The sequence below is a fragment of the Haemaphysalis longicornis genome, unplaced genomic scaffold (assembly GCF_048455015.1).
Source record: "Haemaphysalis longicornis isolate Haplotype H1 unplaced genomic scaffold, Haemaphysalis longicornis Haplotype H1 scaffold_2, whole genome shotgun sequence".
In the NCBI taxonomy this organism is placed as follows: Eukaryota; Metazoa; Arthropoda; class Arachnida; order Ixodida; family Ixodidae; genus Haemaphysalis; species Haemaphysalis longicornis.
The window spans coordinates 248,475,489-248,489,747 of NW_027526295.1; the positions used below are offsets into that span (position 1 = coordinate 248,475,489).

The following is a 14,259-nucleotide window of genomic DNA, read 5'->3' on the forward strand; positions in this document are numbered from 1 at the left end:
TGACGAATTCAATGTTTATGGACTAGCTGCGTCTTCTCCGTCCAACGTGCTTTGGTATTTTTATTTCAAAAAAACCCTAAAGGCCCTCTGGGGAGGGTATTACATAGGGTAGGGGGGGGGGGTTACAAAGGTGTCACATAAACTAGAACAAGAACAAAATAAACACAAGAACTAAAAAATGGCAGAAATAATTAACATTGCTAGTGTGCAAACAAATACAACAATTCGGTAGAACAATAGGAACAGCTATTGGTACCGTAACTAGAACAAACTACACCGATCATAACCACATGGTATATTACCACGTCATCTGACAACCAAGAACTGAATGAAATAAGGCAGTGAAATGATACATATTATACATTGATATTTTTGGTCAAAGCGTTAGTAAATTTCGTGGTATTCGGTTCAGTAACAATGTTTGATGGTAGGTTATTCCAGTCTATTGTGGTACGAGGAGCAAATGATTCGGCAAAAGCAACGGTATGACATGTGATACGTTTGATTTTGCATGAATGATCTCGACGCGGAAAAATGGCGGCGGGTTCACAGATAAACTCGTTATGAAGGCATGCATGGTAGTACAGTTTATGAAATAATGTTAAGCGAAATATGTTGCGACGATGCGATAAGGTTTCAAGTTCAGCACGATTTTTTAATTCGGTTACGCTGGTATAGGGTGAGTAATCAGAAAAGATGAAGCGGAAAGCACGGTATTGTAAAGCTTCTAAGTCATTTATTAGATATGCCTAATGAGGGTCCCAAATGGCTGCCGCGTACTCTAGTTTAGGGCGTATTAGTGTAATATATGCTAACTTTCGTAAACGCGCGGGTGCATGTCTGAGGTTACGCTTAAGGAAACCAAGCGAACGGTTAGCAGACGCGAGGATATGGTTAATGTGATTATTCCATGTCAAATTACTGGTTAGATGTACGCCAAGGTATTTATAGGTGGAAGTTCTGTCCACGAGGCTGTCGTTTAATATGTAGGATGCTGAATTTTGGGAGGCGTGATTAGTAAAGGACACTAGTTTTGTTTTAGCAAGGTTTAGAGGCATTAGCCAGGTTGAGCACCATGTGTTTATAGCATTAAGGTCAGATTGTAGAATATCGTGGTCATGGTTAGATTGAATTTTACGGTATAATACGCAGTCATCTGCAAATAACCTTATGTTAGATTTAACGCAGTCTGGTAGATCATTAATATAAACTAGAAAAAGCAAGGGCCCGAGTACACTTCCCTGACGAGCACCAGATGTTACGGGGACTAGAGAGGAGTTGCGATTGTTAACTGATGTAAATTGCATCCTGTTAGAAAGAAAGTCTTTTATCCATGTTATAACAGCAGAGTCGATGTTCAGTAGCGTAAGCTTGTGAATAAGTCGATGGTGAGGAACACGATCAAATGCTTTTGAAAAGTCTAGGAAAATCGCGTCGACTTTAATTCCAGCGTCTACGGATGAATGTATTTCGTGAATGAAGCCAGCTAGTTGGGTGTCACATGAATAGCCTTTACGGAAACCGTGCTGATGCCGAAAAATAAGGTTATGTTTTCCGAGGTAGTTAATGATCTGGGAGTGAATAATATGCTCGATGAGTTTGCATATGGTACTGGTTAGCGAAATAGGGCGATAGTTCAGGGGTGAGGTACGATCACCAGATTTGAAAAACGGAACAACCTTCGCCACCTTCCAGTCATGGGGTATAACGCCGGTGGATAGAGACTGTTGGAATAGAGCGGATAATATTGGGAATATGCCTTGTGCTATATTTTTTTAGAATAGTTTTATTTAAACCAGTGTTGTCAGCCGAAGAAGAAGTCTTGAGATTAGTCAGAAGAGAAAATATGCCATGCTGTTTATATATTCTATAGGGTGTTTGTAGAGATGAAGTTAAGCGCTTGCTAAAATGTACATTTGGTCCGCAATGCCAGGGGAGCTGAGCAAGAATACAGATTTTCCAACTTTTACGCACGACTGATCTCAATATACTATTGAAAGACATCGGTGCTTTCAGGTGAGCACAACCATTTAAACGCAGCATGCCCTTCCTTGCACACCAGCTTCTCCGCTATGAAAGGCCTGCAACGTTCAAGATGACAGTTATGAAGAACGAGAGGTTCTATCTGCCTTGGAGCCATTTTTCATTCTCAAGAATTCCAGTTCAACACATAAAAAGCAATTTAATTATCCTTCTTGCAGACAGAAGACTGAGCTTCTTCAACTGCAACAGCTGCAGTGCCCTGTGCCAAATACAATTATTTTGACATCTGGTACAATTCTTTGCGAGTCAGTCGTCAGTGTGGCGAATGAGGAAGGCTGCGCACTTAGCAGCGGCGGGTAAAGACAACATGGACGCGTTGTTGAGAAGTGAGAAAGAAGTCCGACTTACGTTAGGATGCGAGAGTGGTAGAGATCGCGAAACAGAGCCGCAATCCGTCGACGCCTTCGTCATCCAGGTAAAGCCGTTGGTGATGCTGCCATACACGGTGAAAGGGCGGCTTTCGAACGAGGCTGGCGGCGACCTGCTCGGGAGGCTCCTCGTGGGCGACGGAGGCGAAGATGACGATCTCTGATCCCAGCTAGCCACATGCACGACCACGCTAGTTCCGTTGCCCTCAGAGATGGTGCTGCTGGACGACGAAGAGGACGTCGACGAGGAGGATGACTGCATCAACGTACAGTCAAGGTCACAGTACTCATCCACTGGCACTCTGCTCGCGGCGCTCGAAGACGAGTTCTCGTCCCGCTCTTCGATGTCCGACATCCACATCTTAGACGGCGTCGTGGCTGCTAGCTGTCCGGCACACTTCTTGCGGTAGGGCGACCGCGTCGGAGAGAATCCCACAGCTGGCGGCGGTTGGCCTTGCTTGAAGGGGCGAGGCGAGTCCTGTTGGCGCTCATGAGGCGCGCATCCAAGAGAACAGCCGCCGTTCACCATCTTCGGGGACCTAGGCGGGAACGGGGAGCCGTTTGGCACGGGGTCCCTAACGATATGGGCGACGTCCACTGAGTTCGACTTGTGGAGACGAGGTGACACATTAGTGTTGTCCCCAGAGCCGTCGTCGGCCGCCTCCTCCACAGAAAGTGACCGCATGGTGACGACCACCTTGCCGTTCGAAGCCCGGCCAATGGTCGGGCTCTGAGAACATGCACTTTGCGTCACACTTCTCGGAGAACCCCTACACGGGGGAGGCAGAAGGTGCGACGTGCTCTCTCGCACAGGTGAAGGCAGCGCGCTGGGCTCCTCACAGGTGTCTCTCCTCAGGCTGTCAAACCACGTCTCTGACGCACCGACCGCGAGGCCGCTCCTCGACTGTGGCTCATTAAGGCGGCAGGGAAGCTGAGACTCGGCAAACACGGCAAGCTCGTTCAGAAGCCTCGCAGACTCGCGGCTAGTGTTGCCCACCCAGCGCGACAGCGTCGATTCTGTTAGTTGCGGCGCCCTGCAGCCGGTTTGGTCTGTGATTTTGCGGTCTTTAAACATTCCCGGTGGCGAGATGCACGTGTCCGCCAGCAAAAGGGCATCGATGCTATGGTCGCTGGTCGGCTCCGGCCTATGCGGTACGCCCCGCCACGGAGACAACGGCAGCACGTCCGCCGGCCTCACATCCTTTCGAGGGACGGGCTTTGGAGAAATCGTACAGTACGCAGGTGGAACTCTGGCAGGGGAGGAACCGTTCTGAGCGTTTGCGCGGTCCTCACTCAAGTTCGCGAGCTGGCACTGCGGCATCTGCCTTCTAGAAGCTGGTTGTCTTGGCTTTGGCACAATTTCAGGCACGGGTAAAGGGGCACTTTTTGGAGGGAGGGCGGGCGATCTATAGCACGGCGGCGCCACTGACAGCGCAGTTGCGCTAGAGTCCCGAGATGACTTGCTTGTTCCACCAACAGGCACGCCGTCCGTAGCTTTCGTTCCGTTAAGCAGAACCGTAGACACCCGTCCAGAAGCGGCAGCGACGATGTTGCTGCACTCCTGCAGTGGCTCGGCAAACTTCACGCCATTTTTAAAGGGCTTCGCACGCTCCTCGCCTGCCCTAGGCCGTGACCGCGGCAAAGTCGTTTGCGAAACCCTGGGACCCGTCGACCATCGATGTATAGACGAATTCCGGATAACAGGGATCGTTACCGGTTTCACGGGCGATTTCTCAGAAACCGAGGCTGCTTTTCTGAACACAGAAGTTGAGGAAGACTGTGCTTGCGCGCCTCGTCCGCTGATGGAACTCGACCTCGTCGGAGGTTGTCGTCTTGCTGGCGCAGCAACGACGATCGGCGGCTGCTGCGTTTTCCTGGCGCGGGCGTCAACAACGACGCGAGGGCGAAGGGCATCCGGCTGCTGCCCCAACTGAACCTTACGAGTCCTAGGCTTCGGGATGGCCGACGCGTGCTGGACACCGCTCGCGCTCACCACTCGAAGTTCGTGACCAGCCGTTTCCCCCGTCGGTTCCAGGGAGTAGACCACGGCAGGCTCGCGCACTTTGGGTCTCGATGCAGCCTGCAGATCGACCTGTATAATCCTCGTCTCTTCACTCGGGGCCGGCGGACAGGACGACGACGACGGCTTCTCCGGCTCCCTTCTGCACTGCGCCCTAGCCTGCAGGGAGCCGGACCTGGCGACCCTTTTGGAGCTCGTCACGCCGATATCCCCGACCGGCAGCGACCGCGGCATGTCGCCGTGGCTGCGAGCAGCAGCAGCGTCGCTCCCGACAGTGACGGCGTCCTGGCCTCCGGTTGACGATCCCTGCGGCCACGCATGACCAGCCGGCGGCGGTCGTTCCGTGCGGCTGGCTCGCTGCTGGTCCAGGGGACACACTCGGCCGGCGACGTCATTTGAGCCTCCCGCCGCGGCTTCCCCCTGCTGCTCGCCGAAGGGCGGAACGCGCCGGCGGGGGCTGTGGGCGCTGCACTCGCAGCGAGTCACTGGCGGTGTCGCTAGCAGCGCTGCGGGCTCCGGCTGCGCTGGCACCTCCGCTGCTGCGACGGGTGGTTGCGAGCACCCCGGCAGGGATGTGCGCGGCCGGTACGTTCCGAACACCAGGTGCTCGATGTTGGTGTAGCCGGGGTCGAGCCGCAGGTCGACGGTACGCTTCGATCCGGGCTTTTTGCGCACCTTGATGTTGTCGGCGAGGCGTAGCAGCCGGTTCCGGTTCCGGGCGATGCTTTCCAGCGTCGCCTGGTCCACGGCCTGCGCCGACGACGACATGGTGACGGTGAGCCCGTCCTGCGAAAAGAAAGCGAAAGACGTTCGCAACAACAATCAGGAATCAAGCCAGCTCACGGATGGCTAAATAAAAGGCATGAGGGAGGGATAAAGGTAGAAAACGAAGGGGAGGCTTGTTTTTTTTTTTTTGTATCATGAATAGTTACAAGCCACATGCGAAGTTATTTATGAGCCAGTTTTCGCATCCGTTTTCATTGCCTCATGCTTATTACAATATTGTATTTGTCTTTTACAAAACATTACGGGACTCCTAAGCAATTTTTATGAAGTACCAAATGGGAATGCATCACTGTAATATTGTACGTCAGGCCGGCACATACCCGTGTTCGCATCGCCAAGCATAGAGGACATCGAACGGGAACGTACTTTGCTAATATCGACGAATTGCTACTTGGGTAATAATTAGCATGCTCACACATTCCAAGTCGCAGGTCACTGAGTTTGCGAACTCAGTTGGCGTTGGGGATGCATGCTCTTCTCTTAATCCGGAGGCCCTAGGTTCGATTTCAATCCAGATTAAAAGTTACTTAACGTTATTTTCATCTATTATAATTTCTATTTTTTTTTTTTTTTTCAGTTACCGACACGGGATTTCGACCGACCGATGCTTTCCCATTGAAACTGCGGCTTGCGTTTGTTAAGGTGTTTGCTAAGATGACTCGCCTGCAGTGACAGCCGCTGCATCGTTTCAAATGTGTCTCGAGACGGCTAATTCGGCTGCTTCCTAAGCCGTCTACGATCCGGTAGTCGCATTGTAACGCAGCCCATATACGCAGTGCATATACTACGCTGTACAATTTCAGTTTCTGCTCGTTAAATTAAAATCCTGATTGCGGAGATAATGAAGTCGCAAATTTCAATCCAGCAGGACTTTGTAGATCACGACACTTGGAAGCTAGGCGTTCTAAAAAAAGTTCAACTGCATTGAGAGAGAGACTATACGTTTGTCATCACGCTTTCCACCCAACTTTGCTGCTCATACCAAAGCAAAATCGCTTTTCGTCAAGGCGTCGGCTCCGGCACTAAACCATAACCCTCAATGTACGGGGGGTACAGTGAGCAGAAGCGAAAAACTAGTGCACAAAACTGCCAGATACACGGTCACGGGACGTAAAACGATACAACAAATTGGCGGCACAGAACTTGACAAAGGTGCGGCACATTCTTCGGCCCAAGGCGCAAAGCAGCGAGAACGCGGGAAGCCGGTGTCCAGCCATCCGAAACGTCCTTTCAACGGCGACCCCAAAGAAAAAAAAAAAAAAAAAACTCGCGCACCGGCGCCCCTTGGCGAACCGCTCGCGAGTGGACTGACCGTGTCCACCGAGGGCGGAACGAGAGACACCGCGGCTGCCCTTCCGCCGCCCGCCCGTCACCTTCCTTCTCTGCGTCCTCCTCGGTTGACTTTGTCTGGGCAGACAAGCGTTACGCTTGTCCATTGTCCCCCGTCACGCGGGCGGTGAAAGTGCGGCCGGGGGGAGAAGGGCTAATCATCTCCGCAGAAAGCGCCGGCCACTGACGAAACGACATCTTGACCCCGAAATTCCGCTCCCGGTTGTTGGCCGCCGCCACCGGCGCCGCTCAGCTCAAAGAATGCCGATCGGCGATAGGCGACCATCACAGCTGACGGAGCGCACCGGAGGCGTCGAAAACACGCTGGAAAATAAAACGAATCCTTAAGCCAGAAAGTATCTTTTCTCTATTCATGATGGTGCCGGGCAAGAATTCTCAATGCGCAGAGTATGACAGACGTATATGCCCCAATTCGTAAAGAAGGGCAAGCGGAAAATTTGCGCCCGCCCCGTTGCCAAAGCATCTACTCAAATACACCGACGCCCAGAGTCTACATAATATTCTGCGGGATTTCAACTCCTGATCCACTCTTTTTTCTTTTTATTTTTTGGGGTGGGGGTGGGGGGGGGGGGGGAGAGTAATATATTGAACTTGCCGGGGCGGACACGTAAAAATAAACGCGCGCACGGAGCTGACACTAGTTTTTATACAGACGAAAGTCAACATAACGAAACCCGATCTTACGAACAGATTCGGATCCCCCCCCCACGTGCTAATACGGTTCAATGCTTTGAACTAACGAAAGAGATTCAGCGCCATTTCCGATTTAACGAAGTATTTCGTGAAGCAGGCACATTTAAAAAGACGCAATTTTAAATGTATTTTGTCAGAACGCCACGAAGATTACTGCGCCACGACAGAAAAGAAACGAGACATCCAGTTGCCTTTTACGAAGCTCTACGAGGCAAATTCAGCTGTCCCGGTTTTCAATCCGTGATACTAGATGCCGTGACTCTTCCTTCACGTCTTGTGCGTCGTACGTGCGATCGTGCTACGAAAAGACTCTGTTTAGTGCTAACGAAGCTCACGTAGGCGAAAATCACAGGCCTTTTAGGGCGCAGCCCTTAGGCGGCCGTCTCTGGGCTGAGCCGCGTTGTCAGCGTAACCGAGTGAACGATGGCAAGACCGAATAGTGAAAGAAAGCAGAGGAGGAGAGTGTCGCGAAATTGTGAGGGGAGGGCGGGTCACCGTGGCGGCGCGAGCGCTCTCCGAAAGTGTGTGGTGGGGGAGGGGAGGGGTAGTATGCTGTGCCCCCACGAGACGCTCGTCTGCGCTACGCTGGAGAAAACGTGAGGGGGGCGTGCGCAGGACGATGGTGTTACGTTCTCTGCCTAAGACGCGGGTCGCGGTCCCTTCCTGAGGCGCACTTCGCGCCGCCTACGCAGTGGCTCACCATAGCGGCCGTCGAGAGAACCCACGAGTGAGTGCTGCCTCAGCGCACTGCTGCTGCGCCCAAATTTCGCATTAGGGAGTACCGTAATCGCCACCCAATTTTTCTGCCAGAGAATAAATTTGTTTCTCCCAGAACCGCTAACGTTTTATTGTTATTTTCACCGCGGACTTTTAGAGCATTGCTAAATTATCGGCAAGCGAGCGCCGCGTCCGCCGCAATTACGATGTCATGGTAGCTGCTGGAGTGCGCCTCCCTTTAGACATCGAATATATGAAATGAACTGCTTGTAAAATGACAGTTGCGATTACACAAAGTTCTCGGTTTAACGAAATAATTCACGGTTCCCAGCGACTTCGTTCAATCGAGTTTTAACTGTATAAACTTTCAGCTTATTTATAAGCATCTCGCGCTGATTCTAAATTAAAAAGTTCGATTTAAACACGCTGCAGCAAACCAATCCGCCCAGTTTACCACACGCACTGGAAGCGCGAATAGCGCCATCATCCACGTTAACGCCGTTTCGTGTGACAGAACAAGCGGTTCATCTCACCTGTTTTACAGGCTTCCAACAAGCGAGGCCAGCTTGCGGACCGACAACGGGAAATGTGAAGTTGCGATAATGTGGCACAAGTGTGTCGGTGTCGCTTTTCCCGACATTCCAGAGCGAGGGACTAGAGACAATCGGCTTAAAATCGGCCCAAGAACTCTGCTCTAACGGCTTGCGGAAAGTGTAGAAGCCGATGAATAGCGAGACCAAGGCGACTCGTTAGGCCAGGATACTGATACTCCTTTCCCTGAGGGAACTGCGGTCCGGCTTTCTCCGTTAGAAAAACGGCCACCTGCTTCCTGCTGTCGAGATAGGGGCACTCAGAGAGGGCTATGGCGTGTAACACAAGCTGGAGATGCTTACAGACCGGAGGTAAAGAAAAGGCAAAGAAAAGCCTTCACAAGACCGCACTCAGGCGCACTGATGGATAGCTGCGTACACAGGTGTGTCTTCATTATCGCCCTGAGGTGAAGTGATGGATAGGTGTTACAGCTGTTGGCGAGCTGTTACAAAGGCCGTTACAATGTCCCGATTAAAGCGGGGGAAACAGATTTTGACACTGAGGCCCGTTTTAAGGTTGCATTTTTGTTTTTTCTTCATGCGTTTCTAAAGTCGAGATCAAGTGCGTTCCATCTCGAGACCTATCCGCAAACAAATTGTTTGGTGCAGTCTGTTTTCAGATATCGCCAGAATTTTGGCTGACGCATTAGCGGGTTGCACAGTTGGCACAAAACGTATCTGTGGACGAAATTACCACCGTAGCCCCGCACGAAGAGACAGTGATTTTTAACACGGAAGTGTTATTTCCGGATACACAGAGGTTTCGCCGACGTCATATCCGTCACGGAAGTGACGCCAGTAGAAGAAAGCGGCCTGTAAAGGGTGCACCACTGCACACAGGATCTTCTTGCGGGAAAGCTGCCTTTGGTACTAAAGAGTTCGTTATGCTTAGGGTTGTTCGTTTTCAGGTTTTATATTTTAGCACAAAAGTGTTTTATGGCGGGATACACCTATATTTTACTGACGTCATATCAGTCACGGAAATGACGCCAGTACACCTCTGCCAAAGCGACCCGCCAGCAGGACGTCGCTCGCCAAGCACACCCACAAGACAGCCGCCGGCCCGCAAATCATGCTCAGCTGCAGATTTCGCTGCACATTTCGCTTTCGTGTTTTACCGATTCCTATGACAGAGGAATCAACCACAGTTTTTTTGACACAATCGGGCCCGGTATGCCCCTCAGTCTACTGCATCGCCGGACACACAAATAAGGAACCTCCATTACTAGAATTGCGGCATCCTTTCCCTTTATCTGTGGCTGTAGCCGTTCCTTTAGTTTCGCTGCGCCGCCTACAGACATGAAGCGCGTGCCATTCGGCCAGGTAGCGCAGCAACTCATTTTCGGTGTTCGCCCAAGTCACTCACATTTTCCTCGGCCGATTGTATATTGTCACGAAGCCAAGGACGACGCAGTTGTCTTGCAGGAGAAACAAGTTTATTGGAGCGAACTTGTGCTCCCCTAACAACTCAAAAGAATACAGAGGCGGCGAAGCAGCGGTCAACAAAGTGACTTGCGTCAGCGAGCGTCGCAGAATCGAATGCCCCGGCGTCTGCTCTGCAGGCTTTTTATCTTTCGGCGCGCGTGGTTCTGGAACCGTCGATTCGCATCGAGAACATTGTAGATGCAAGAAGATTATTCCGGGATGTTCACGTTAGATCGGAATGCTCTCCCTATCTGAACAGATAACACATGCGGCACAGAAAGAAAGAATGGAACACGCGCTTCCCTTGGCACTGAGATAACACAGACCGGCGCAGCCGGGCGGTAAAAGCAAAACACAAATAAACAAACCCAATGCATGGTTCGCGGCATTACCCCCCCCCCCCCCCCCCCCTCTAAGAGTGCATCGACCCGATGCTAACATAAGCGACAGTCCGAAAATGAAAATAAAAGTTCGTCATCGTTCGTAGAAAGGTTTTAAGCGAACCACGTGGACGACTTCGGGCCGCGTACGTCGTCGTGATGTGCCGGAGTCACCATCGGGGATCACTTCGTAGGTAAGTTGGCCAACACGTCGCAGAATCTGGTAGGGTCCGAAATACCGTCGCAGAAGTTTCTCGCTCAGTCCGCGTCGTCGGATGGGAGTCCAAACCCACACACGATCCCCTGGTTGGTACTCGGCGTCTCGGCGTCGGAGGTTGTAGCGGCCGGCATCCACCAGCTGCTGGTCCCTTATACGAACTCGAGCGAGCTGGCGGGCCTCCTCCGCACGTTGCAGGTATCCTTGGACATCGGCGTTGAGGTCGTCGTCTTCTACATGCGGAAGCATGGCGTCGAGCATCGTAGTCGGTCGTCTTCCGTAGACAAGCTCGAACGGCGTCATCTGCGTAGTTTCCTGCGTCGCTGTATTGTACGCAAACGTGACATACGGGAGGACTTCGTCCCAAGTCTTATGTTCAACGTCGACGTACATGGACAGCATATCCGCAATTGTCTTGTTCAGACGTTCTGTTAGTCCGTTCGTTTGGGGGTGGTACGCCGTCGTTCTTCGGTGATCCGTGTTGCTGTAGCGTAAGATTCCTTGCATCAGCTCCGCGGTAAAGGCCGTTCCGCGGTCCGTGATTAGGACTTCCGGGGCTCCATGTCGCAGCACAACTTGGTTTATAAAGAACTTGGCGACTTCTTGTGCAGTCCCCCGCGGAAGAGCGGCGGTCTCTGCGTAGCGCGTCATGTAGTCTGTCGCTACGACAATCCACTTGTTCTCCGATCGTGACGTCGGGAACGGGCCTAGAAGGTCCATTCCAATTTGTTGAAAGGGCCTCCGCGGGACGGCGATCGGTTGTAGAAGTCCGGCGCGTCTTGTAGGCGGCGTTTTTCGTCGCTGGCAGTCCCGGCAACTCCGAACGTAGTGGGTGACGTCGGATGTAAGGCGGGGCCAGAAGTACTTCGCCTTAATTTTTGCAATAGTGCGAGCTGTGCCGAGATGTCCGGAAGACGGGTCGTCGTGGGACGCTTCCAAAATTTCGTCACGAAGGTCTGCGGGGATGACAAGTAGATAATTCGTTCTTGTTCCGGGGCTGAAATTCTTCTTCACGAGGACGGAGTTTCTGAGGCTGAATGCTGGTAAGTTACGCTTGAACGCTCTAGGCACGGCGACGTTTCGTCCTTCGAGGTAGTCGATCATTACTCGCAAGTCGGGGTCGGCACGCTGCTGGGCGGCTAGGTCGCTCTCCGTAACAACCCCGAAGAACGCGCTGTCTTCATCGGAGTCTTGTGGTGGTGGGTCGACAGGGGCGCGGGACAGGCAGTCGGCGTCGGAGTGTTTCCTGCCGGATTTGTAGACGATTGTAATGTCGAACTCTTGCAGGCGCAAACTCCACCGCCCAAGACGGCCAGAGGGGTCCTTCAAATTGGCGAGCCAACACAGCGCATGGTGGTCTGTTACAACCTTGAACGGTCTGCCATACACGTATGGGCGAAATTTTGAAATGGCCCATATAATAGCCAGGCACTCTTTTTCGGAGGCAGAGTAGTTTTTCTCCTCCTTCGACAGACCACGGCTGGCATAGGCGATTACGTTTTCGCACCGGCTTTGTTTTTGGACAAGGACGGCACCCAAGCCTATATCACTGGCGTCCGTGTGTATTTCCGTTTCGGCGTTGTCGTCGAAATGAGCGAGCACGGGCGGGCTTTGCAGGTGTTTTTGCAGCTCGCAGAATGCCTTTTCTTGGTCGTCTTCCCAGCTGAAAGCGGTGCTATCTTTCGTCAAGCGCGTGAGCGGCTCTGCAATGCGTGCGAAGTTTGCGACGAAGCGCCGGTAGTATGCGCACAGTCCCGAGAAATCTGCGCACGCCCTTCTTATCTTTCGGCCTTGGGAAGTTCGCTATGGCTGAAGTTTTCACCGGGTCAGGCAGGACTCCCGCGGCGTTGACGACATGGCCCAAAAACTTCAGTTCCTCGTACGCGAAGCGGCACTTTTCAGGCTTCAGCGTTAACCCCGACGTACGGATGGCCTCGAGTACTGACTGCAACCTTGCGAGGTGTTCGTCGAAAGTCCGGGAGAATACCACAACGTCGTCGAGGTATACGAGGCAGGTGTGCCACTTCAGGCCAGCTAGCACAGTGTCCATGACTCTTTGGAACGTTGCTGGTGCCGTGCATAGCCCAAACGGCATTACCTTGAACTCGTATAGGCCGTCCGGGGTTATGAATGCAGTCTTCTCTCGATCTCTCTCGTCCACGTGGGCGAGGGCGATGTACAGCAGCCGCGTAGGTCATGGCTTGCGGCTCGCGAGGTGCTACTGGCGTCGTTGAAGTTCCCAGCGCTTGCTGCACTTCTTCTCTAATGACGTCGGTAAGAGAAGCGACTTGTGGTAGCGGCGTCGTCGGGAGCAGTTTCCGCAGCTCCTCCCTCACTATTTCGCGGATAGCCTCGCGTATGCTATCAGCCGGAACCCGCATGTTGTCGATGTAGTTCGCACTGGCCGCGCCAACAAAGTTCCGGTCATACTGCTTAGCACGCATTTCGAGAGCCTTCTCAATCGTGCTGGCTTCGGTCACGAATTCAGCGATGGTTTTGGGCGGGTTGCGGACAAGTCCAGCAAACAGCTCCTCCTTCACACCGCGCATCAAGAAGCGTAACTTCTTTTCTTCCGTCATTTCGGGGTCCGCGCGGCGAAATAATTGCTTCATGTCCTCAACGAAGATCACGACCCCTTCGTTGGGGTGTTGTGTCCGAGTTTCAAGCAAAAGCGCAGCTCGCTCTTTTCTCACAACGGTAGTGAATGTCTTCAGGAACTCCCTTTTGAAGTGAGTCCAGTCGGTCAAAGAACTCTCATGGTTCTCGAACCAAGTTCGAGCAGCATCTTCTAAGTAAAAGAAGACATGCCGGAAAGGCTCCCCGGAACGATGGCGGTTCCCGGGGCTGCTGCAGGACGATTGGCGATGTTGTTTCTTGCACCATGGTGTTGGTTGCAGCGTTCTTTTTCTTGGGCCCTTCTGGCATCAAACCGAACTCGGGTGGTAAATCTTGCAGGCGGGGGCTGGCTCTTGTTGGACTGGCTTGGCGGCTTCTCGAGGTTGTAGTGGGCATGAAGGGTGCGTACCCCGCACCTCCACCAGATGTCACGAAGCCAAGGACGACGCAGTTGTCTTGCAGGAGAAACAAGTTTATTGGAGCGAACTTGTGCTCCCCTAACAACTCAAAAGAATACAGAGGCGGCGAAGCAGCGGTCAACAAAGTGACTTGCGTCAGCGAGCGTCGCAGAATCGAATGCCCCGGCATCTGCTCTGCAGGCTTTTTATCTTTCGGCGCGCGTGGTTCTGGAACCGTCGATTCGCATCGAGAACATTGTAGATGCAAGAAGATTATTCCGGGATGTTCACGTTAGATCGGAATGCTCTCCCTATCTGAACAGATAACACATGCGGCACAGAAAGAAAGAATGGAACACGCGCTTCCCTTGGCACGGAGATAACACAGACCGGCGCAGCCGGGCGGTAAAAGCAAAACACAAATAAACAAACCCAATGCATGGTTCGCGGCAATATGCACATCCTGTAATGACACGCGCGGGTTACTGTGACATCCAGACTCCCGAGGGAGTTATCAATGAGCGTTTGGCGCATTTAGGAGGAATGGCAAAATAATTTTATTAAGTCGTCCCTGATGACGACGTTGCGCGTCAGACTATCCGTACACTAGCACATGAAGCGGGCAGACGTTATTTATTTACGTTAACACGCATGAC

General features: G+C 52.3%; 1 protein-coding gene across 4 annotated transcripts in view; it reads right to left on the reverse strand.

Moving 5' to 3' along the window:
• The window catches only part of LOC144170353 (uncharacterized), a 313,794-nt gene that overhangs the window by 144,292 nt on the left and 155,243 nt on the right, over positions 1-14,259 (reverse strand). For all 4 annotated transcript variants that reach the window (XM_077700102.1, XM_077700101.1, XM_077700103.1 and 1 more), the window contains exon 2: positions 2,392-5,217. In XM_077700102.1, coding sequence (XP_077556228.1) covers positions 2,392-5,199 — 2,808 coding nt within the window. In that variant the 5' untranslated portion in view covers positions 5,200-5,217. The remainder of the gene's footprint in view (positions 1-2,391; positions 5,218-14,259) is intronic.